The sequence below is a fragment of the Perca flavescens genome, chromosome 3, assembly GCF_004354835.1.
Source record: "Perca flavescens isolate YP-PL-M2 chromosome 3, PFLA_1.0, whole genome shotgun sequence".
In the NCBI taxonomy this organism is placed as follows: domain Eukaryota; kingdom Metazoa; phylum Chordata; class Actinopteri; order Perciformes; family Percidae; genus Perca; species Perca flavescens.
Genome location: NC_041333.1, coordinates 12,586,543 through 12,612,928, shown reverse-complemented (window position 1 = coordinate 12,612,928; position 26,386 = coordinate 12,586,543). Strand labels below are relative to the sequence as shown.

The 26,386-nt window shown below is 40.9% G+C and overlaps 1 protein-coding gene across 1 annotated transcript in view; it reads right to left on the bottom strand.

Annotated features, from left to right (window-relative positions):
* Positions 1-25,619, bottom strand: part of zgc:77784 (roundabout homolog 2) — a 62,217-nt gene extending 36,598 nt beyond the window's left edge. Inside the window, exons 1-3 of the mRNA XM_028573612.1 lie at positions 25,095-25,619; positions 13,370-13,696; positions 982-1,139 (exon numbers count right to left, since the gene is read on the bottom strand). Of these exons, the coding sequence (XP_028429413.1) occupies positions 982-1,139; positions 13,370-13,696; positions 25,095-25,149 (540 nt within the window). The 5' untranslated portion in view covers positions 25,150-25,619. The remainder of the gene's footprint in view (positions 1-981; positions 1,140-13,369; positions 13,697-25,094) is intronic.
* Positions 25,620-26,386: the final 767 nt, after the last annotated feature.

Below are 26,386 nucleotides of genomic sequence, written 5' to 3'. Positions count from 1 at the left end.
ACTTTCACTTAAGTAACATTTCCAGTGCAGGACTTCTGCTTCTATTTGTGTATTTTTATAGTGCGTATTGTTTTACTTAAGTAAAGGGTCTGATTCCTTCCCTCCACCACAGCTTCTATTATCTAACTGCTGGTGATTTCCTACATTTTGAGAAAAAAATGATTTTTAAAAACAACTCGAGATTGTGTCCAGCTGTTGATTATACACGAGAAAGGAGAGAACACAAGTGACAGCAAAATCCAAGACCTTTTCCGGTCCATAGAAAACCAAGGCATTGAATTATGGTCTATTGAAACTATTGCCAATGTAAGTAAATGACTCTGCCTTTCTCCAAGACTGCTGAATGATGGTAATAAATGGGTTTATAAAGAAGCTCTAAAGAAAGAAGCCATCTTGTAGTTGTTTCAGATGTAATTTCTTGTTAAATTGTTCATTTTTGTTCATTTTAGCTATTGTTTGGCCATTTACACTCCTGATCTCCTTAAAAGATAAGGATGGTGATATTCTATATTTTTCAAAAAAGACGGAAACCAAAAATGCATCAGGATGTCTCTTAATACCTTCTGACTTGCCTATCCTGTCTATGGCTTTGAGAAACAAGGCCATTTGTTCCTACTGAAGACATCGAAGGTCAATCTAACGTGACATATACTTTTAATTAAACAAAAAAAAGGCTGAATAATTTCCTAAACAGCTGGGCACTGTAGTTTACTTTAACAGGAGTAAATAATTAATTTGTTTGGGGACTATTTTCAGTTGTAGATTAACGCACATTTGCTCTAGTGAGAATTTATGGCATTTTCTTTTGCTGATTTTCTGGAAATGTGGTTAAGATTTGCACCAAATTTGGATTGAAACTTGACTGATGCTTGGCTGCATAACATGGAGAGTTGAATAGGTAAAATAGCTGTTTGTTTATCCCATTTTAATTTGAAATGAGAGCTTGACTCAGTCTTTGTTCAGTGTTTACGTTGAACTCACAGACATGCGTTCATCCTTGGCGCTGACTCGGACGTTGTTGCGTTTCCAGGACACGGTGGGCTCGGGGTGACCACGTGGAGGCACACACTCTAACACTGCAGGCTCACCAGCAGCCACCACCACATCGCTCGGGGCCTGCCGGAAATCATCTCTCAGGACTAAAAAGAGAACCAAAAATCTAATTAGCTCCAGGAGCTCTGTCTGTCTGATGTACTCAAAACAAGGACTGTAAATCTGACCCACAGATCGGTGAGCAGCAGCATAGACACATGACCACTGTCCTCAAAAGAAACACCAATTCATATTGGAAATCATTAAGACTTGTTTTCTTGAGTGGAGCATAGCTTCTTGTAGAGGGTTTGTGGCAAACAAGCTCATTGAGAGAAAGTTGATTATTGTGTTTGCATGTGCATGACTGCTCAAATCCCTGGCAACGTCCTTTTTAGACTGCGCTCCATTTTAATGTTTTCCCAGGCCTGCGTCCTACTCTGCTGTCTATCCTGTCAGAGCAGATGAATAATGCACATCTCTCAGTCCAACATGGAGTAAACAAATAACAGCGCATTCATAATTTAGCCCATGTTTGAGGGAGAAAAAAAGGCCCCTGTGTTATTGAAGCGATTGTGTGTCGGATTCCAAAAGCTATCTTACAAATCTGAAAAACTCAGACTCAAATAAAATCAGCCCTGAAATGAATATCTATCCTGATGTCACCCCTGAAGTTTGCACTTACGCCGCCCTGTGGATGACGACAGGATGAGACGACTCTGACACAGAGACCTTTTGATATCTTCTGATCTTTGTCTGTGATTGACAGATGAAAGCCTCAGTGTGAACTGTGAACTGGAGCCTTCTCATGAGCCCTCCTGTACAATGGAAATTCATACTCGAATGCTGACAGGCTCACATTTTCAAACGCACAAACTGCTTTGCTCTTCGTGTTCGACCACATCCTGTATCTACAGCTGACAGGTTTTTTTTTCTCCACCAAAGCATATTACTCCTGCATAATCAATCAATACAATCTTTTTACACTTAATGAATATTTTATCGATTTTTCACAGTTAAAAATATGGGAGATCATCTGCTTTCAAGTCAATCTGCAATCCATTGGCAACATATTAAACATTAACAAACTCAATCATCAATTGATCGATCACTAAAGCCCCACCCCCGAAAAGCAAATACCAATCATAGCTTAGCAACCGTAATTGGGCATGCCAGACCTCAATTCAGGAGTTTGGAGGTCACACCCGCTGCTCCGATTCTCCGGCCAATCTTCTGCGCCATTCTAATCTCATTCGCAAACAAGACCCTGAGATACTTGACCTTGGGGTAAAGACTTACTCCCCACCCGGAGTAGGCACTCCATCGGTTTCCTGCTGAGAACCATCGCCTCAGATTTAGAGGTGCTGATCGTCATCCCAGCTGCTTCACACTCGGCTGTGTTGTTAGTTAACTACATTATTTTGTGCGGTTACGGGCTACAATGCGAAAAGTGGGAGCTAAGATGCTACAATATCGGAGTTGAGAGTAACGATGGATGCCCTGCTACGCCCTGCACTGCTACTATTATTTCTAGTTGTAGTTTTTATTATCTTTGCTACTATAATTGCCACTGTTCATCATACCAACTGCTATAATTATTAATCATATTTCTGTATATCTGTATCAGTGTCTCTGTGTCCCAACCGGCAGCGGCAGATGGCCGCCCACCAAGAGTCTGGTTCAGCCTGAGGTTTCTGCCCGTTTTAAAGGAAGTTTTTCGTCGCCACTGTCGCACCAAATGCTTCCTCTTGGTGGAAATTGTTAGGTCTTTGTAAATTATAGAGTGTGGTCTAGACCTACTCTATCTGTAAAGTGTCTTGATATAACTACTGTTATGATTCAATACTATGAATTGAATTGAATTGAGCAATAGCAGCTCTGTGCTGCACTTCATTTGGTTTGGGGAAGTTTAAAGCCAACTTTGTGTTAGTAGTTTGTAAAAGTCTGACCGTTGAGTTGCTTTTGAAAAACAATCCAGGAAGAAAACACGTGCTATGTCATGATACAGTAGCTTAATCATGAACATTTTCAGTATTAAGAAATGTGGAAACTTTCTGCAAACAAGTCAAAATACAGTTTAAAGGTAAAATTGTATTTTAATATAGCATAAATTTATATATTAGCATAAACTGTATGAAATTCTTACTGTTTGTCTACTGCAAAAGTGAAGACCACAGAATCTCCCTTTCTATGCATACCTTATGGGCATACCAACTGCAAAATGCTGAATAAATCACATTTTAATTACATTTTTAATTATAATGCAGTAATAGAGGGCTGACTATCTCTTCCCTAAAAAAAATAATAAATTGAATTTGTATAGCGCTTTTCATGGACTCAAAGTCTCTTTACAGGGAAGTAAAATACACAACGCTGTTTCTTTATTTCCGTTTCTATTTCGATCATCAAATGGTGAGTCTGCTGACTGCATAGCACAGTCTTTTAGCATTTAATCAAGTATGCAACCACCAAGTGCACATTTTATAGATTTTTATGGTTCTTGTTTCTCAGCAGGAACATTAAAAAGTCAGCTGGAGACAATTTTATGCCAAGATGCGAAGTTAGCGTTATCTTGCTACCTACAAATACAATTTTGCTAATGACAGATATTTTAGCCAGCAAAATCCACAGCAATTTTCTAAAAATGAGAAGTTCTGTTTATTTTGGTTCTATTTTTTTTTTATTTTTTATTTTTTAAATGGCTGTGAATTTCAAGTGGTAAATCATTGTAACCTACATGTTCACTAGCTTGACAGGTGTGTAGCAAGAGGAACAAGCCAACCATCAATTGGTGTAATCTCAGCTAGTCTTTACTTATTAGGATTTACTGACATTACAGTAATCCACCTTAAATCTACTAAACTAAGCACTTAGTTCATTCAAAGCAAATTACTCTGAGAACATAATTCAATCTATGCCACATTAATTATCCATCAGTACGCCAGACAGGTATGTGTCAACATGGCAACCCTGTCCTTTTAATACAGCATTAATATTTAGACCTACTGGGTCTGAAATGACTTTATCACAGTTTTTTTAAATACGGAAAATCATTCTTCACTCTAAGTTTGATGCTCCTAATTTTGTGGGTAAACTCCTATGAATAAACCACAACTATGTAAAGCAGCTGATCATTTTCTCTCAGATCTGAAGTGGACATCAGTTAGTCCGTGCATTATGCGCCTTCAACTTACTCCGTGATATCAATCTTACATACCTGCCTTCTAAAACGGAACTTTATTTAAATTAAGTGGAAGTTTACTCTCTTCCTCGAGTGGGATTTTAAATGCCTTGACAGTTAGGATGAGAAAAAGTGGGAAGTCTTGACTAAAAGACTTTTTCAGAACTTCTAACCTCGATTAAATGTCTTTTATTGCGTTGCAGTGACGCTGTAATACATCTCAGAGCAGGGGCCTCATTTATAAACGTGGCGTACGTGCAAAAGAAGACGTATGCCGCTCTCTACCCAAGAATTGGGATTTATAAAAAGCAAACTTGAGGGTAAATTGTGCGGTCCTCCACGGAAACCCTGACCCAGGTGTACGCACAGAAACGGGTGAAATGAGAAACGGCAACACCGACGGCAGATGGATGAAATGCGTGAAACTGAGACCACTGTGTAAAACAAATCAAAATATTGCCTCAGTGATGATATAAAGAATTCACAAAGCCATTCTTACAATAAATATCCTACACAAACACCAGTTTAATTGATCTGCAGTGAAATACAGAAAATAAAACGAGAGCCTAATATCGTAAATTTAAATTCAAACAAATATTTGCAAAAAAAAACATATGTTCTGTAATTATATTGGCATGTTATGGAATTTATTCTCATAAATAATACAATAAACAGAACAAATGTTAACACTGATGCTCTTTTCAATGCCTCCATTTGGCGGCGCATAATATGGTCATCATATACTATCATAGTGTTCATTTTTATGACTTTTATGAAATTTTTATTGTAGGTCTGAAGCATGTTTTAACCGTTGTGAAAGGTGCAATAGAAATAAAGTTTTACTAAATACATGCTCCTTTAGCTTTTTAGATACAATCAAATTGATGGGTATAAAAAGGCATGACATGCGTAATGACGCACAATTGCTGGCTTTGCACTATTGGAAGATGTGGCAAATGGAGACAAACGGCAAATAAGAGTTGCTGACAAATGAGGACAAGTGGCCTCAGAGCCGGTTCCGACTTCCTCGAGCTGTCTTGTTGGATCTCTTTGCTGTTTTGGGCCCAGCGTTACAGAGGAACACTCGGAGAAACTGTGCCGTGACAGTCCCACTTCAATAGGGGTCAGCTCCGGTGTCCCGTGGCAAAAACACTTTCTGTGTTTTTTTGCATCACCTTTAATATCGGACCATTTTCGGCACGGTCCGACCTCTGAGGCTGTGGCATTAACTGCGTCTGCAACATGTTGTCACTCTACAGCTTTTTTGCATTAGTAATGTCCACTGTGCCCTCCAAACATTGTTTCCTCTATTCCACCTCTCTAACAAGAACTACAACTTCACATTGAGTGAAAGTCCTTTGTTTTGTTTTTCTCTCTGCGCATGTCCGTATGAATAAATATTAATTTGGGGCATTTCACGGACTATTTGAGGGCAACTGTGGGCATGACATGAAGCTGCCAAAGCTGCGCCACAACTAGTCGATTGTGATTTATAAAGGGAAACCGGCGTAGGATGTGTGTGCGCATGGTTTTATAAATCAGAATATTTCTGCATACTCGCGTCCTATTTTTTGTCCGTGACGCCACTTCTGGCGCAAATGCGCTGCACGGTTTTATAAATGAGGCCCCAGGTATTAGCTGAACACGGAGGAGGATTTTTCCTGACCAGGGAGCTTGTAGAAGACATTTGTAGTGTGGACATCTGCCACAGAGAAGTAAAACACCCTAAAGACCTTCACAAACCAGGACCATTAAGGAGCCTTTGCAGGAGCTATAGCAAGAGCAGGGGTGGACTATAACCAGGAAAGGCACTCACTCTCCTCCCAAAGGACTTTTCACCAAAAAACCAGACTCTGTTCACATGGCTGCCTGAGCAGAGCTGAGGGGCTAATTGAAAGCACTGCATTATTTTTAGACCTCCGTCTGTAAGGCCTGGTTAGATGTGCACACGGAAACCTTTTGTTTCACTGCCATGGTGACTGAAGTGAAAAAGTTATGGGCATAGAGCTAATCCCTGAACTGTACACACATGCACGCACACACCTTCCTTTAGCATTTGAAACCCCAAGTCCCCGGGCACAGACTTGCAGAAAGTGGGACATTTCAGGGTTTGAAACCCGTGCTAGAGAGCAGAGTACATTCCTGACCTCACTACCCCCAAACACTGCAACATGAGCTCCAAAATTTTCTTTGAAGCTGTGTTCAAGTTAATGTGATCCTCCATTGCTCCGACTTAAAAGCCTGACACGCCAAACAGAGTTTCTCACAGACGTTTAAGTATGTGATGATCCAACCACAGAATTGACCAATCTCCTCAGAAACACAAAGACGAAACTCCCTCTGTCTCCTAAGGGGCTACTGTCCCTAACTTAACTTAACAAGCTAATACGAATAGGTCTGAAAAATAATCTCCTAAACCAGGCCCTGCGCTTCGGTCCGTCCGTCCACGCTGGGGTCAGACAGGAAGCGTGGTTACTGCAGGGCAGCTGAGGTTTGACCCAGCCTCTGCGGAGACAAATCCTCATGTAGCCCAAGGCACTTCCTGTGAGCTTAAATAATGGCAAAGCAGGGCTCAATGACTTTCAGCGGTTTCATCATTATTTCTGTGGGCGCTATATCCAAGAGCACCCATTCATTTTCATAACTTTAATATTTCAGGGATATACAGATTAGGAGATTTAATCTCCACGAGAATATTCATCACTTGATTTTTAAGTGACATTTATCTCTAATGTAGTGTTTAGCACAGAGGAGCTCTAGGACGGCAGAAAGGCCATCTGTTGGTGTTTTTTGGAAAAATGAACAGAGCGAGGAAGAGATATTAATCACAAGAAAAACTGTGCGCATGGCATTCACACTTTGTACTGCATGCACAGGGCTGATTAATGTATATTGTATATTTGTAAATCGATTGTGACTTGGTCTAAAATCAAGCAGCCACAGGGGAAATTACGTAACAGTTCACAGACCATTTACATATCCAGCACGAAAGCAACATGATGGGTGAGTGTGACAGACGGGACAGAAAAAAAAAGGCTTTTGTACTGAACGCGAGGTGACAGTGAGTGTGGGAAGCAGGCAGAGCAGACAGCGTGGGCCAGCCAGATGTGTGAATGGCTACCAGGCTCTGTGTTTTTATGGCTGACAGGTAGGAGGGCAGACTGAGAGGTTAAAGGAAAGTGGAAGTGCACATTATTGAGAGCCTGAGACGACCCGCTTCCTGGCTCCTATTGTTCTTTTATTTCGGAGTGCAATAAACCCATTAGGGAGGTAGTCTAATCCCATTGCCATGATACTGCCCTGTCACAGCTAATGGAGGCTTTTCCTACAGACAAGAGAGATTGCTTTAATCCATCCATTGTCTGATTGTGTTGATGGAGGATGAGAAGAGACTCCAGGGCAAATAGTCTTTATGAAAAACGCATAACTATAAATTCCTCCACTTTCCAAAAATGTAGGGATGGTTCAATTACAAACAAACGTTGCATACAGACAAGACATTTTGCATTGTTAGTGAGGCTTGGCAGTGCTCCTTGTTATGTCCTTTCAGGACGAATTAATCTGTGTTTGTTTGGTAACCCCTTGGCGCATGCTTAGTATGCAGTTGTTTTGGTCTGTAATTGTCAATAATATACACAACACTCATATAAACTATAGCAGTGGTTATTTGCACAATTTCAGTCAAACTGGCAATTTTCTTGCATCCAAGTGCAGATAAATTCTAAACTACACATACTGTATAAACCGTATTTATCAGGGATGATATGTATCTGATATGTATCCCCAGTGAAAAGAGAATGTAAAGTAGAAGAAAGAAGAGAAACAAGCTGCAACCAGAACTTTGATTCCTCCATAATCCCTCATCAGGAGTAAGAGGAACATCTGGCTCTAAAGCTTTTTAAGCAAGTTTTATTTTTTATTTGTCCTACTTTATTCTAATCCACCATGTGGCCGTCTCCTCCCTGAGACAGACGGTCACATTCATAGTTTTGAAATAGACACTACTACTGTTTTCTAGTTATATTTTAAATCCACTGTCTCATTATTCAGTTTTTTTTATTTTCAACAGCCATGCAAGTCAGCCGGTCACTGGCAGCTTACAGTAAAAACGGGCATAAAAAAAAGACAGAATAATGACTGCTGCTGGCATTTCCAAGCAAAGCAAGCTCCCTGCTACGATATACACGCCATACAAAAACCAGAACTTGTGGACCTTGGGCTGCGCAAGATACATTTCAGCATAAACAACCCTTTACCTCAAGTGCATCTGTGAAACACATAGGGACTGACTGCACAGAAAAAGAAATCAAAGTTCTTTAATCCTTTTTTATGTTTTGACACAAACCACCATGACTCAGCGGTGAAGTGTCTGTTCCAGCTTTATTTTCTTCTATTTATTGAGATACAAATCCACATTACTCCCCAGCTAGTAGCCCATGAAACCTTCTGGTTATTCCTTTCACCGAAGTGGTGTCTGCGTGAGTTAGCTGTATGGGAAATAAATTATCTGGTAAACAAAACCTGTCGTACCTTAAATGGGATAATGGGATCATACCTCTGCCTTCTCCTGCAGAGAGATGGTAGGACAACATGAACAAGTGGGCAAAATTGCGTTAAAGCTCAAATGTTTCACAGTCCACAGATGAGTTTTACTGGTCCCGTCTGCTCCAACGTTTAAGCTAAGCTAAATTTCAGAATTGATCCAGAAAGAAATGGCAAACATCTACTGGGTCAGCTGCTGAAATGTGAGGATACGCATTTACTAGATTTGCAGCTTACATCAACCAGAAAGGGATTGTTCCGGTCAACAATCCAGTTTCTAATCGGTCACCAAAAGAAGACAAATCCAAAGGATCTGACTTGGGTCTTTGTCTTTTAGATATGTAGGTACTGCTCCCATCAGGTAGACGCTACAGGGGTCCAATTGAATACAGGAGAATATGGCTGTATAAAAACTTTATACAGAGATGTAATCTCCTAAAATCAGGACATAAGGAGGGTGCATGTATGTGAATTCACTTTGTCTGCACTTGACTGTGTTACACTACGTCTGTGTATGTAATATGTGGCATTCTTTATGTCCAAGACAAATTTCCCGAGGGACAAATAAAGTAATCTTGATCTTGAAGGTTGCACCCAATCTCCTTTTTAACTAAACATGCCCGGTAGTATTTATTTTGTGTGGAAGTACTGATAAGCCTCAGAGCTTTTTAGATTGTTTATTGCTTCACAGTCTGTGGTAACAGAGTCGATAAGATCACATTAATCTTTTTAGATGTCATATTATCAGATATCAGATTTAGATGTCATAGGTTGTGTTCCCACATCATTCAAGACACCTGTAGCACATGGCTAAAGCTGGAATTATGCTTCCTTGGGCTGCATGTAAGCGAACATACATGGGTATTGTTTGAACACCTTCTTGTGTGTTTCTTTGGGGGGTAGATAGTACATGTCTACTAGCGGTGTGGCATATAGTAAACCACAATGTAAAAAAATAAAAACGTAGAAGAAATCAGGAAATTGAAGTCTGTTTTATCGGCAAAGAAATTAACTTCCTTCAAGGAATTTTTTTTTTCTATGCTCTGCTCAACGATCACCTTTGGCTGTCCTATGCTGAAATGTACTCCCAAACCCTGTAAGAATACATACAGAAAACATATCATGATGTTTGATCAACCAATCAGCTTGCTTGACATGCAGGTCCGCACTAGACGTTGAGATTTGGGAGGTGGGCGCATTGGCTCCTCTGCAAGCCTTGCGATCTACGATTACCCATACCACCCTTTTCTGCGTAGCTTCACAAAGACGTGCATCTCAGCAGAAGCAAATCCAGCTAGCAGATGCCAGTTCAGAGAAAAGCTCTTATCCTGTGAGTGCACTGCAGAGATAAGTCTTAGTCATGCAGCACAATGCATTATTATATCATCGTTTCATTTCTGGGAATTTTCGGCCGGATGTCTGTCACCTTCCGCTTTCTTTGTGTTGGCATTCTAACCTCCGGTGGATTTATATATGGTTAACTGCTCCTCAGATCTCTGCAGGGTAAATCCAGACAGCTAGCTAGACTATCTGTCCAATCAGAGTTTTCTGTTGCATGACTAAAACCACCTTTGAACGTACACGTTCCACCAAAACAAGTTCCTTCCTGAGGCTATTTTGCAGCAGCACCGTTGCTCCATCCAGTGCTTAGCGGCGCCAAAGACTATTGTGATTGGTTTAAAGTAATGCCAATAAACCAGAGCACGTTTTTCTCCCATCCTGGAAATTTTGTGTGGACTAGCCAGACCTTCCTCCGCAGCGCTGTGGAGGAAGGTCTGGCAATGCGAGACTATTGTGTAAATACCGTGGTTAAAACCAGGTTAATGCCAGCACTCCTGCTCCCGACTCAGACTCGTACTAACAGCCGAACAGATGCATCAGTATTAATTACTGCTCAGTGGGAGTTTTAAGCTCTTCCTCTTCCCACCTGTTGTCCGTCAGATGGCTGCCACACACATTCTTGACCACCAGCTTAAAAACTGGCCGCTCATTAACACTGCATACTCCCCCCACCTCCCTTTCAGAGCTAATTGGGTCAGTATTTACCCCACAGTCAGCACAACCTCACACAGACGGGGGGGGGGAGTCTAAGACCACCATCATGCTGTCTTAGCATATGCCCTCTAGCCAGAGGCAGCAATATTGGGAGCAAAAACGGCACTTATTAATACTGTTAGTCACTCAGTGCCTGCAGGTGAATCCTCCCTTTACCAGTATGACTGTACTGTAATCTCCAGCTGCATAATTGCATTATCAACAATTTAAAAGAGGCCATAAGACAATATGTGCATCATATCATCTCCCAGCTTAGATATTTGCATTAGTCGCAGCAGCTCATTGTTCCCAATATAAAGCATATCGAAGTCCCTATTTTCGGATGCGATCTACAGATGAGGTCAGCCAGCCATGAGCACTTACTGTACACCAGTCAGTAAAGAAGCTTCAATATGGTGGAAGATAAGACTGTGCCCAAATTGTGTGTTGTTTTTTAATGAGGACAGTGCGACCTTGCTAAAATGCAACGCTCCTTCCCATAATCAACCCACTGACTAATCCATTTTCTCATGGCAAAGAGAAGCTGCAGTTCAGCCTAGGGCCGAGCCACACTGGCACAATTAGGAGGGAAGGAAGACAATGGCACGTGTCCTCGACCGAGGAGTGGAAATAATAGACACGGCTCCTAGAGGGAGCTTTTTACTTCAGTGCACTTTCACCAAGATATGTATGAGAAAGCTCACACTCCCCTGCTGTACTCAGCAGTCAACATACAAGAAAGAAAACACGGCTATACATGCATGCTCACACACATGATCTTGTTGGTGCACGCAGAGAGTATTGGCAGGTGATATGATGAGAATCTGGCTGCTGCAGAGAAGGTCTCCACAGGTCAGCAACAACAGTTGGGTTACATTTTCTCAATAAAACTGACCAGTGAGCAGGTTTTTTTTTTTTTCTGTAGCAGCAAAAACACCAAAATGTCACTGGTTTTAGGTTCTAGAATGTGATGATTTCTGCTGCTATTTGACATATATGACAGTTAACCGACTATCTTTGTGGTTTGGACTGTTGATCAGATGAAATAAGACATTTGAAGACATCTCTTTGGACTCTGGGAAATTATATTGGGATTTTTCACTATTTTATGACATGTTTATAGACAAAACATTAAAGAGATTTTTCTTGAAAGTTGATTGGAGAGTTTAACTATAGCATACTAGAGTATTACTGGGATCATGTGGATATAAAGGCCAGGCAGGAAGAAGCAATTCAAAGGAAAATTCAGAGAACCTGGATGCTGTCCTCATACGTTTGTCCATTAGTCATGATAACATGTTCACCACCTCCATTGTAAAGATTTTGGGGAACTCAATCTCTGGCAATAAAGAAACCGATCAGAAGAAGCACAACCCTCCTACAGTTTTCCAAAACACTTTAGTTTAACAGAAATCATCCCAAACACTTGACTGACAGTAAACAGAAAGTAGTCCCCTGCAGCTGTTGTAGTGAGCTGCACAGCATAACGGAGGGCCCAAAGACTTGCATGCATCTGAAGTAATGTTTTTTCTGTTAAACTGAAGGGTTTTGGATGTTTAAAGGAGGCTCGCACTTTTTTAGCGATTGATGTTGATCTCACCAGTTGCCAAAATATTTGCAATAGAGGTTGTGAGTTGAATTAGGTGTGAAGTGATCCAACTTTTTCTCTAATACTGATTCCTGTACTTCAGTTCAAACCATAAACTGATCCAATACCAGTCCATTACTAGTCTATTTGCCAGTATTAACATCCGTATACCACACATTCATTAAATCATGTTTATGATTGTTACTGGTAGCATAAACACTTGATTTTTCCTACAGTCAGTAAAGGCACCCAAAACTATCCAGCATCTCTAATCAGTGCATTCCCAGGTTAAGTGTCCTCATGATCAATACTTGGACAGAATCTGAGACTAGACAACCACTAGAATTCACAATCAACGTTGAAAACAAACCTATATAGTGTAATTTCAGAACACTGGGAATTGTTGGGTCTTTGTTAATTATCCTGAGAGAACTTCTGTTATAATTTGACACTACAAATAAAATGTACACCCTCTAATACCAGAATAGAGATCTTATAAGCAATTGTGAAACTAAAATTAGCCAAAATCTCAATCGATGAACAAAACATGTCATTGTATTGGTATTATATCCATGTTACTTATATAGTTGCATACTTACTGTAAATGTATGACTAATTTGCTAAGTCTTTAGTTAACTAGCTCAAATGACCCCAAACATTTTTAAATTCAATGTGCTGACGCCTCTCAAGCCTTATTCCCATAGTAGCCTAAAATTAGGAACAAATCCACAGACTATTACTTATTACTAAACATATGTCCACCCGCACCACCATCTTTTTGGGGTTTGCTTCCGACGCTCGGGTTGTTTCATGTCCTTATTCTTCAGCACGGCCAACTCTTCACTGGACTTTCATAAAGCTGCCAGACGGCTGCAAAAAGATCTGGGACACCACTGCACGAAGCATCTGTATACTGTACACACACATCAACACACAAAAAACATGACACACACACACACAATTGTAGGACTATGGTCAATAATGTAGAGCCTTACTCGCAACGTCTAGGGAAGCATTTCGGCTAATGGCCTCTCCCAGGTAGTTGCGGGCCACACAGGTGTAGACACCCTCATCTGGTTTGCTCCGGCGTCCGTGTACAATGCGTAGGAAGAAGAGGGAGCCGCTGGGCAAGAGCATGCGGTGAGATCTGGGGTCGTCTTTGTCGGTCTCCACACGCTCGCCATCCTTATACCACTCTATACTGGGAGCGGGTCTGCCCTCTGCCTTGCAGTTGAGGGTGGCAGGCTCCCCCTTGGAGACGATCAAATCCGAGGGGTCCTCAACTATCCGAGGTGCGCTGTCTTCAAACCGTGCCCGGGACCCTGCGAAGTGGAGAGGAGGACAGATGTTATGTATCCATCTGACCACCTAGCATTCATGGAAATGTTTAATCTCTTTGTAACAGGGCAAGACAGCAAAGCCATTTGAAAAGCAAGGATATCTTCCTTTCAGAGGTTGTTTGTGTGTGTAGCGAAGCAGCAAATCTTTCTTTGAAGGTTAACTCTGAATTCAAGGGAAGGCATTACATTTTCCCACAACAACCTGCGCCTTTCAGATCACTACATTTGATATCCATTTGTTCTTGCTATATTCTGCAAATAGCAAAATACAGAAGCCCCATATTGCCCTAAGAGAACATATATACCCTATATCCAGCAGAGTATTTTCACAGCAGACACCGCCTGTACAGAGGATTCAAACAGCCATGTGATATGGTAATGGCCAATTTCTGTCTCAACCAGGATTGTTGCAGAGGTAGAGATGATAGTTGGTGAACAGCTGAGAATAAGACAAGCAGCAGATCTATGCATTTAAGAAGAGAAAGACCAGAGTTGAGAGACTGAGCAAGTCGGAGAGATATAGATAACGCCCATATTCTTCTCTCTGGGGATCAATTATCTTCCCTTAGTTGTAAGGGAAAGGCACACTGCTTCCAATCCTAAGGTAAGCTTTTAGGCAAAGACCAAATGTCTCTAACAGTGTGTTACAGTTAGAAAAATGAATAATTCAAAATGCCGCTGCTTTTAAGAACAGATGGTCTCTCACTCACTCCGAAAAAATGAAAGAAAATGAAATGGTCACTGTGCCACTGATTATTGTGCAGCTCAGTCGGAGGCTTTATTTTCAGCACATAATCTAGACCTCTAGAAAATTTTCCATTATCATTGGAGAGGAGCAGTCAGGAGTAACCTAATGACACACATGTTGTTGCACATGCTTCTGCTGCATTATACTTAAATCGGAGGCATCAGGATAAACCCTCACTTTTCAGCTGTAAGCAGATTTGTCTTTTCGTGAAGTGATTTGATCCATGCGGAGCAAGAGTCGCCATAATGGCACAAACCTGAAGTAAACATCTAAAGAGCGATCTGTGCGCTCTCAGCTAAACACCCTGGGGTCACAAACCAGGACAGCTCAAAACACTAATGCAGGATGTGGATGAATTCTAATCGAGCCATTAAAATGTGCCATAGCACCTCCAGTCAGTCCAAACAAAAACACAGACTTTGTTACAAAAAGAGAACGAGTGTAAATCTTTTCATGCTAGGCCTGTAAACTAATCCTTGAAGATATTATAATGTACTTTCCTTTAGATTATATTCTATCACATCTGTGACAAGTACATATTGACACATCTGACTGCGTTTGTCTACAGAAAATGTTTTTTGATTTAGATTTTTGAACAGCTGAGTGATGACCTGGGGGTGAACCGGGTTTTTAAAGCATGCAAAGGAATGACTGGCAGTATCAAATCCCAGCTCATGTAAAACATTACATCACCCTGAACTATTCCTCTTCTATCATAACTGGGTTTTAACACACACAAAAATACTGCGAGCTTACTTGACCTCTTAAAAGATTACTTTCAGCAGTTTCATGCTGCATTCCCATGAAGTTTGTATTAAAATCCATGCAGCAAAGTCTAAAATAGCCGCTAAAAAAAAAACCCAGAGGCAATGATGTTGAACAACAGTGGATCTTACACATCCCATAATGCATCTCAATGGCGTTTTTTGTTATACCCTCCCTCGCTTTCCCAAATTTGAAAGACAGGCTTTCTGTTGAGATCTCCAAAACACCATGAGCAAGATCAACATGCCCTGGATTTCTTTCAGTTATCCGGCTTCACCTAACCGGACAACCGCGGTCCCACATAAGCTGTGTCACGACTAGTTCAGTCAACTCAGGGTTTCCCAATCCAGTGGCGCGTGCGTTCACATAAAAGAGGCGGTGTTTGCGCAGCACGACCAATCGCAAACTTCTACCAGAGCCGCATATTTTATATAAGAAGAGCAAATTATAATTCTACATAAATATGAAGAACACAGACGCGGTTTTACAGGGAAAACTCAATACAGTCGCTGCTTCCTAAAACGGGAAGGAAAGCTGGCAAAGAAAATAGCCATTTATTTATATATATATATATATATATATATATATATATATATATATATATATATACATACATACATACATACATACATACATACATACATACATACATACATACATACATACACACACCAGGGAATGTTTACAGGGTTGTCGGTCTCTAAATGTTTTAACTTTTATGAGTCTCTCTCTCTCTCTCTCTCTCTCTCTCTCTCTCTCTCTCTCTCTCTCTCTCTCTCTCTCTCTCTCTCTCTCTCTGCGCACTCGCTCCACCTGATCTTCTAAGAACGGTGACGCCGTTATCAATGGAGTATTGATTGGTCAGTAGGCGGTACTTTTACACCGGTTGATCTCTGATCTCCAACTTAACCTGCTCCCGACCAGGTTAGGTGTTCAGCATAAGTTACCACGGCGATTGAACCCGGTAACAACTAATCCACCATCGTGGTACAGAAAATCCTGGGTTGAACCTTAAATTAGCTCGTTAACGCCATATCCTGCTTCGTAGTACAGGCCTGTGGTGTGTGATAACATGGAGGCCACAATAAGAAAAGATCTGCTGCTGTTTTCTTATGTTTTCTTTCCGGGGAAATGTCCAGGCCCAGGCAGTGAGCTTTGAATAGAAAAAAAGGCATGGCACTTTGAAAATACTGCTTTGTTCTAATTGACAACAATATCAGAGAAGGCCAAAATCTGTGTGTCTGAAAAAAACCTCTGACCCCAGAGGGATTGTTAAGTACTCGTATCGGTACTCGGTATTGGCAAGTACCCAAATGTAAGTACTTGTACTTGATCGTAAAGAAAAGTGGTATCGGTGCATCCCTAGCTTAAACCGCAATCTTTGGTACAAGACTTGAGAACTCCAGATCTGATTCTCTGACTTTACTTTCTAAAGACGGTGCATCATTTAAAACAAATCTTCCTTTAAAAGCGGTAAAAGTTTTTGGCTGTTTGGGAGCGGCGAACCAAAACTGCAAACACAATGACATGTCATTGCCTTAAATAGTTGTCTATTTACACATCCAGCGGATACAGAGCAACATAACCATTCATTTATTCATTCACCAGTCATGTTTGTGTTCACCTGACCATACATATATCAAATAACTTTATTTTACCTACAAATATACAGACTAGGCTCTATGGTTATTTCCATCATTCCAACCACCTCCTTTTATTATATAGGCCTACAGTTATTGTGGCTGTAGTCGAGGCTCTCTGTTTTGTAATGTTCTCTTTGCAGCAGTCCTTGTACTCTGTGTGTCAGCAGCACATACTGTGAAGTTTGGGTTGCTTTCAGTTGGTTTGAATGTCACGAATGTCACCATGACAAATACTTGTGTATTCATTTGATTTGGAGAGTGCACATTTGCATGAAACAAGAAACGCCTTTGAAAAATGTCAAAAGGAATTTGAACACCCCACTGACACATCAGGCGTGGGGATTATTAATGAGGGTTAATAAGGGTACTTACAACAGCTATCGTGCAACAGTATCAATGCGCCGCCATTGTATTACAAAGTAAATAGTTTGGTCAACAACAACAAAAAGAACTACAAATAGCCTCAGGTGGGCAAAGTGACGAGCAACAACCATGCTCCTGTGACAAGTGTGCAATCAGTGAAAAGTCTCCGCCACCTTGAGCGCGACAGCAACACATTTTCTTTGTGAGAAGGAAGATTTTCACAGTAACGTTTGCTTCATGACAGGAAGATTGCGATGCAGTGGTTGAAAGCACCTTTCAGCAAAAAAAAAGAAAAAAGAAACTGTCAGCCTCGTTGGAAAATAAACGTCACGGGCGATAATGGGGACCTCTGTGACGGTATGTTTTTAGTCCGATCATCCAGAGATCATAAACACGGCCCATTAGAGACGGCAGTGGGCCCTCAGAGATATCCCAGTGCGCATGGGAATTTAGAGTGTGACTTGATTTGTGTGAAAAAGTTAATCTGGGGAATTCTGGTGTGAAATGACTTTCATGTTTACAAGAGATGAACAAGTACAAGTAGAAGGACGTTTGCTATAATGATATCAACAAATGACATAAACACGATTATGATTCCCCAAATTCACAGCTTTGATCGATATGTTGCAGCAAATTACAGCAGGAGAATATTTTCAATTCACTGTACGTTCAGTTTTATTAAAGACTGAAGTTAACGTCTGGCTGCTTCAAGTGGTTTCCCGGCAGCAAGTAACACAAAAGCAGTGCTTTACAATGAACAAATACAGCTATAGGTGGGTTTAAAAAGAAACCACAACAGCACATCTGCTCAACAACCCAGATTCTTTTAGCCAAACAGGTGGTCAAATGTCCAATTCAGTGTGTATCGATTCAAAAGGATGCATTGAATCTTTCAATACAAAACAAATCAGCCCCGGTAGTTATGCATCATCTTTGTGCCAAAGCTGTGTCAGAGAGGACAAATCCATAAAACCCTTTTAAACACACATTACCTTCTCTGAACCTTAAGGCCCTGACACACCAACCCAAAGGCAGTCGGACTGATCATTCAGCTCCCCGAGGTCCACAAAGTGCTGAGGAACGCACCGAAGCAATGCCGACTGCCTTCTCCAGCTGACTGATAATGGCGGCTTGTTCGAAATACGATCTCATATTTTATGAAAATAGTTCACTGAAACGTGTTTCTGAAAACATTTTCAGTGAGAAATAGGCCGTGCAGTTGCTGAATCTGTCTTCATTTCAGATCGACAAAGGTCAGTTTAAAAGATTTTTGTCAGATTTTGAGAGGCGTTCGTCACTCATCCCGCTCGCCATTTCCGGGTTAGCACTTCACCGATCAGATTGGTCATTGAGTCCGACTGCCCACCCTCCGACCCAGTAAGTCAGGTTGGCCAAAATAAGCTGTTTACATGGCTAATGAAAGTAACTAATATTCCACTAATATTCCCGTTTACATGTAGCCATGCAAAACAGGATTTTTTTATTTTTGGACCGTGCAAACACAGCGTCCCTCTTTTATTCCTTCAACCAGCTTCTTGAAAAGGTTGACGTAGCGATGTGTGCGCACATCTTTGCGCAAGTCTTTGATAATGTTTAAAAGTTGTTTCTCCTTATCGGGTCTGCAGCCTTGCATACTGTTGGCTGGTTGGTTTGTTTACAGCAACCATAGCAACGCATAGAGCTGACCATAAGCCGTAAACAGGCAAGAGGCCATAAACTGCGATGTATACATGTCCAAAGAATGCCTCTAAAACCCGAATAATACCGGAATATCCCACATGTCTTAATCAGAAAATGCGTTCTTCGGAAAAAGGCCTTATTCAGAATATCCAACTAGAACATGCTGTTTACATGACATCTATCTAGCGTCTGTCTGTCTGTGTTATGCGCATATGTCTCAAACCGTTAGTCCGATGGATTTCAAACTTAACAGGTGTCTTGCTACGGGCACGAGTAAGTGCAGTGCCAAGTTTGACGGATTAGAAATGCAAAAGATATCGTTAAATATATATATCGGTAAAAGAAGCACACATTGACTTTTGCCCTAGCCGCTGGCCACTCCCCTCTCTCACACTGCACACTGACTGAGCTAAAATGTGAAATACACCTCATCGTGACTGTTGTGTGGAATAAGGTTGGCGAAAAAAAGGCACTTCAGATTATTCCTTCACAGCGCTGTGCAATGCGAGAAAATCTCAGAGCTGAACCGCACTTCTAACTCGCCAAAATACCGCCGCTAATCAAATCCATACTTCACAGTTAACTGTCAAGCCACTAAACCTGTATGGAAATGAACACCTCTGCTGAAATGTTAAATTTGTTAATGATCATACGACACGAGACAACACTGTCTCTCTCTCTCTCTCTCTCTCTCTCTCTCTGTGTCTCTCTCTCTCTCCCCACACACACACACACACACACAGTCCGGTTCTGGTGGTTGATTAACCCAGCTATGTGCTGTTTAGCTCTCATAATGGGCCGGGTGGGTGGCGCACTGCCATGAGTCCGTGAGGATAATGTTCTGATCATTCCACATTTTCTTTTTTTAAAGATTATTTTTTGGGCTTTTCCAACAGGACAGCTAGGTGAGAAAGGGGAGAGAGAGGGGGTCAGATTCGAACCCTGGACCACTGCGTCAAGGCATAAACCTCTAATTATATGTGGAAACCGATGTGATGTAGTCACCGTCAGCGGTATAGTATAAACAGACAAGATGTAGGTGAATCATAGGTAAAAAAATAAATAAAAATGTATATATATTGATTCTGGGGAAAATAAATGATTTTCATAATTGTCGTAAAAACAATAACAATGTATACGATTTTAGATATTCTCCCCACCCCAACAGTATATCATCAGATGGTTTGGAGGACTTGTTGGAACCCAAACAGTAAAGTGGTGGTGCAGACAGCTAAACAATGAAGTGAAACTCACTAGAACGCTCCATAAAGCTGAGGGGAGCTACAGATTTGGGTGATTATACTCTGTAGGTCCATTACTACGAGCGACTCCTTTCACGTTGTCATTTAATACATTGCTATGAAAAGAATATTGACTATATATTGATAATAATATTGATAGTGATGATTCTCTGTCTGGAAATGACATTGCCTGTTATTTTCCCTGTTTTATTTATTTTTGTGTCAGTAATGTTTTATGTATGAAATGTTTAGTTCTAGTTGGACAATTTATAGGTTACGCTATTGTGTTACGGCTGCTGTAATATGTTTTCTTTGTTCTTTATTTTGTGCGAAGTAGAGTATGATGTGTCTGGACATTGGACCAGAAGCTGTGGATGAAATTACTTTTGTATTGGTGACATGTAATTTAGTGGCATGACACGTCAATAAAATATCATATCATATACTATAGCCGCTTTCATTTGTATGCATACCAGGAAGAATTGCTGGCATCCTCTGATTGGTGGCTTTTTGGTGAGAGCCTATAGCCTCTGTACTGTACTGTATGTATGGTGCTGTTTGTCTATATGGTCTTTATGTGACCTAACTCACTGTGATCTGTTCATGTGTGTGAGGATGATTAGATGCAGTAATTGCCATGATTGCTTCTGATCTGTGAGAATTTCTTCATTTATTCACAAAGCAAATGAAAAAACCCAGAGAAAGCAAGCAACCACAGCCAAATGATTCCCATTAGTGCCGCACGCAGCTCTGACGAGCTATATGCATTGGTCCTAATTGCAAACTCAGACACACGCCCACATGTTTGCTCATGGCGTCTCCTACATTTCTGCCTCATCGAACACACGTAGTTAGCAGGGTAAGAGCTGGGGGTGGTGATCGAGATCACGTCGTGAAAACTCTGTTTACTCAGGCTATATTTGGCATTTCTTGGCTCCTAGCGGTGGCATTACATAACAAGGGGCGCTTTCATTAATTAGTATTTCAAAATATTAACCTTGCATCCTCCCCAGGGGCAGAAGTGCACTGATGCCACACTGATGTGCGAAAACAACAAAGCTGCAGAGGGCACGTCTGTGTTTTGCTTAAGTTCTCTGTGCCTTTTAGCGACAGCCAGGCTCGGAGCCAAACACATGCAAGAAGCTGGACCTGTCTGAGCGCACTGCTTGATATCTGGTTAAAAAAAATAAAAATAAAATAAAAACTCTTACTGGCTTTAGGCACACTGCTCAGAGACTAACTTTACAGGTTAAAGTGAGACAGGAGCAGAAGGCTGGCAGCTCGTTTGTGGGGCTAGGGGCTGTCTGCTGAGATTTACTCGTCTTTTTCAATTTCAATTCATTTACATGCTTAAAAAGGCCAAAATCATTCAAGAAGATGTTGTGGCACTGCCAAGTAACCTCTGCAGGAGGGCGATAACGTGCCACAACAAACGAAATTTCAAAGCAGAGGAGTCAGGTTTGATTTACTTCTGGCAACAGTCTGGGCTTTTTGAGCCTTTGTTTGGCAACCGGCCTCCTCGGCCGTAATCTAATCTTTAAATGATGTCATCAGCAACTGTATGGAGGCATCGTCAACATCTGCCGACATGACTCAAGCACGAGGCACACAGTGGTTTTCCTTCACTCACGGTCGTTTCATCAAGAGGGACTGTGAGAGGCTTTAGTCGGCCTTCAGCCATATTTGTCACTAAGTACTGAGCAGGAGGAGAGAGTGGACACAAATCACCAGCTAAGGCTTGTTCTGCATTGATTAGTTCCACGCCGAGCACGCCAACAAGCTGAGTCTGAATACAGCTCAAGATAACACATTTCAATGAGACGCATTAGGGTCGACACTGATGCCGTCCTAATTGAGATTTGGTTTGTGTGAATCGAACACAATTTGTGAAGGAGACTGTTGTTGCTTTAATAGAGCCCACGATCGCATGTGAAAACACAATCAAACCCCCCACCGCGCCTCTTCAGACCAATGGAGAAGAAGTTATTGGCTGGACACATAGGCAAAAACATATCTCACTATAACTCTTAGATTCCTTATTTCTATTATACAAAAACAACAAGAAAATCATCCGGTTTGGTATTTATTTCAGCGCAGCTCCCACAGAGGTTGTGTTTGAATCCTCTTCTCTCAAGTATTTTATGAAAATACATCACCCTATGGGTATGGGTATGGGTAAAGCGGAGAAATGGGAGGTAACCTTGCTCCTTATGACCTCATAAGGAGAAGATTCCAGATCGGCCCATCTGAGCTTTCATTTTCTCAAAGGCAGAGCAGGATACCCAGGGCTCGGTTTACACCTTTCGCCATTTCTAGCCACTGGGGGACCATAGGCAGGCTGGAGGAACTCATATTAATGTTAAAAAACCTCATAAAGTGAAATTTTCATGCCATGGGACCTTTAACAATGGGTCACTTGACTACGTGTATGTGAAAGGAGTTGCTCGTATAGTGACAAACCCACAAGGAATCAGCAACTGACTCTGTAGTTGCCTTCAGCTTTAGGAGTATTTTTAGCATCTTTCGGCTTATTGTTTTGGTTTTGGACTCTGAGGTCTAAGGGCATTTTCACATATCTTCTTAAATTCACCTTTTTAGGGTATTTGCAAATAACTGATCCCCACTTGTTTGTTACCAAAATGTTCAGAACAAACTCTCCGTATGTACAAGCTTTCCGTATAGTGACGCCAACACATTGTCTAGAGAAATATGTAAGGAGATGGTTTGGTGCTAAAGCTGAAACGTCGATGTTGGCTTTTTAAAAATTCCTCAAATCTCTTTTGAAAACAAACCTTTACTCATGTGTTGACAAATTGTTTCGGCTTGAAATGAGTTCACCAAAGTCTTAGGTTATACATGATTAAAATAGTAAACAAATTTTGTAACATGGCTTTTTGAGTAGGAGTTTTGTCAAACATCATTTGGACGCGCCGGTGCGTCTTTCGTCCTCATAGGGTTAACGTCCCGCAACTTTATTATTTTGGTTGACTGCTTTTATCAGCGTCACTTTCGGCAGATGTTCCCATTGAAAACACTTATAAATCTTTTTGGTCCAGCACCAAACAGCAGACGGACAAAGTTAGCAAAAAGAAGAATATTGGACTTACATCCACTTGGTTGCCAGTAACGAGACTCCTAATGAATGCTAATGTTGCTAATGTATCTGCTGGATGTGAAGATAAGCAACTATGCTAACAAGTTAGCCACACAGGATCACCATAAAAGCTGATAATGTCAGTGTTGGGTTTACAGCTTGTTTCCTCCCAAGTGGTCAACACAAATCAGTTATTGCCGGTTTATAAGTACCATTTTCATGTAAACAAACAAAAGTTATGTTTTACATTCCGGGTTTCTCACCAGAAGGCATTATGTTTATTTTTGAGACCTAACAAATGTGTTAAGTGCATTTCCTTCTTTGTAGATCATTTTAAAGCTGATTTAAAAAAAATCTATTTTAACCTGCATTGTTACTATAAGTCTTTACTGCCTTTGTTGGCGCGTTAATGCTACTAACTCTCAATCAGCAGCCTAGCAGGAATGAAACCACATCTGGCTGCCATGTAAAAACATTACTCATAGTGCTATTAGTGGTCACAATCTGGATCTTAAATGTTGTGTATGTGTTTGTGTAAATAAATCAATATCAGCTCCTATATTTTTTTTTCAGATTTTTAAAACTCAAATATTGATATAGGGTTAGCAGCAAACTCAATAGTTAGTTCGCTCAAAGTTTACAACTGAAACGGGCCATTCAGACCTTTTAATACACGAGAATGGGAAAAAAAAACATCTGCACTTTCATGAATTGTTATTTTCTGAGCCCTGCTTTTATTTGGGGTTCGGATTAAGGCTCAGAAATTTAATCTGTTATTATAACAATGGTTAAAAAATATAATCCCTTTCTCAAAGGTAATCAAAATGAGCTTTTAAAAGCATTTCATAATAATATGTTTGCATCCTCAAAACCAGAGATCTTCAACAGGGGGTCAGGGACCCCTAGAGGGTCCTCAGAGTCACTGCAGGGGGGGCCTCCAAATTATTGTTCATTTTTGAAAAGTCTTAACATGAATCCAAAATATTATTAGCAAATATAAATCCCCACTGATGATAGGCTAACCGGCCTATAGGTAAGGTAGTCACTAAGATCCACAGATACAGTTCATCTGAAGGATTCACTGTGCAACATTTATGTTTAACATTAAAACATGATTTATAAAATCATGCCAAGAATTATTATTTTAATAGCTTAGTATACTATGCAAACAAAGGTATGTATAAAGGCTTTAGGCTGCCCTACACATTAAAGTAGGCCCAATTTAATATGCAACTTAATTTTATACAATATATGTAGTGGGGATGCCCTGTTCTGTCTCCCTCAAAGTTAAGGGGTCCTTGGTTTTAAAAAAAAAAAAAAACGTCGAAGACCACTGCTCCAAACCATGTTTGAGGGGAGGTGCAGGCTTGTCAGACTATGACACTATCCCTGAGAGTTTATGTGCTCACAGCTGAGCTAAAAGTGACAGTTGAATGGTTTCATTTTGGCTACAGTGGAGCCTCTTTTGATCGCCAATGCTGCCTAATGGCCTCCCTGTGTGACCACCCCAGTGCTCAGGGGGCACACTCTGGGAAAATATGCATCTTATTGCTTTAAGCTTGTGGTATTTAAATTACAAATTAATTCACGTTTGACATTTCCACTTTGGAATTCATTTTTTTTGTTGGTGAGGATGTACCCACAGCTGTCTGGGAAACGTTGTTGAAATGCAACTGAACACAACATTTACATCCATCTGGAGGGACAGAAAACATGATAAGACAAATGCACTGTGAGGCAGTCACGCCGTGTCTGTATGTGTCTGTGTGTGTCTGTGAGAGAGAGAGAAAGAACCTTTTAAAATAGATAGAAAAGAAGATTTAAAAATATATATATAATATCTTACCTGATACGGTGGTGATGAATGAGACCGTCACAAGAAGTAAATTTCCAAAGTTCATCTCCACACTCTCCGGAGTCTGCAGCCTCTTGACAGGACACTCAAATTATCGATCAAATCAAACCTCCAGTGAGAAAATCACCCAGATATGTCTTTTCCTTTTTTTTTTTTTAAACTTAAAACACGTCAAACTAAAATAAAAACTTCCATGTCACTCCCAGAAAGCCATAACAGCAGCAGGATCAGCAGGATCAGCAGCAGCACCGCCACGGAGAAACCTTATAACAAAAGTCGGCAGCAGCGCTTCTTCATCCCCGCATAGTCACACACATACACCGGCTTCTCTTCAACATGCCCCGGTGCTGCTGAAAAACTAAACAAAAAAAAGAGCTTTAACTATATTTAGCCCCGGTCATACATACAAGTATTCCTCTCTGTCTCTCTCTCTCTCTGTCTGTCTGTCTGTCTGTCTGTCTGTCTGTCTGTCTCTCTCTCTGCTCTGATCCGGGCAGTCGCAGGTTGTGGCATCAGTTTGAGCGAAAATGAGGCGCTGCACATGCCGAGCTGAGCTCCGCACTCCCTGCTATCTGCAACAAATCCTCGGCAACCTCCAGGAGTCAGTGTTTTAAAGAGACAGAGACGACATCTGCGCCGTGTGTGTGTGTGTGTGTGTGTGTGTGTGTGTGTGTGTGTGTGTGTGTGTGTGTGTGTGTGTGTGTGTGTGTGTGTGTGTGTGTGTGTGTGTGTGTGTGTGTGTGTGTGTGTGTGTGTGTGTGTGTGTGTGTGTGTGTGTGTGTGTGTGTGTGTGTGTGTGTGTGTGTGTGTGTGTGTAACCAAAAAGTCAGTGGAATGAGATCAGACTTATAAAAGGAGAGTTATTTCTGGGTTCGGGTTATTATTGGAAGTGATGGGCATAGAAATGAACCTTGTATTTTGGGTTTAAGGATTAGGTTGTGAATTTATGTGACTAAAATAGATTTTAAGGTTTAGGGTTTGGACATTGCATTTGACTCTAAAATCTTGACACAACATAAGGTAAAAAGTCTTGTAAACGAATCCTAAAAACAGGATTGGGTCTATTATTGAGGAAATATCTTAAAATCAAAATGAGCCTTGGGTTTAGGGTAATTGTAGTTAGGGGTGACTAGATGGTTTTAGATTTTTCATTTTATTTTATTCTGACTTCCTACTAATTTTAACTTTTACTTAACTAAAATAGTAAGATTTCTTTTTAGTCTCAAAACTAAGACTCCAAACAGTGATGAGAGGTCACACATTCATATCGTTTCATTATCACA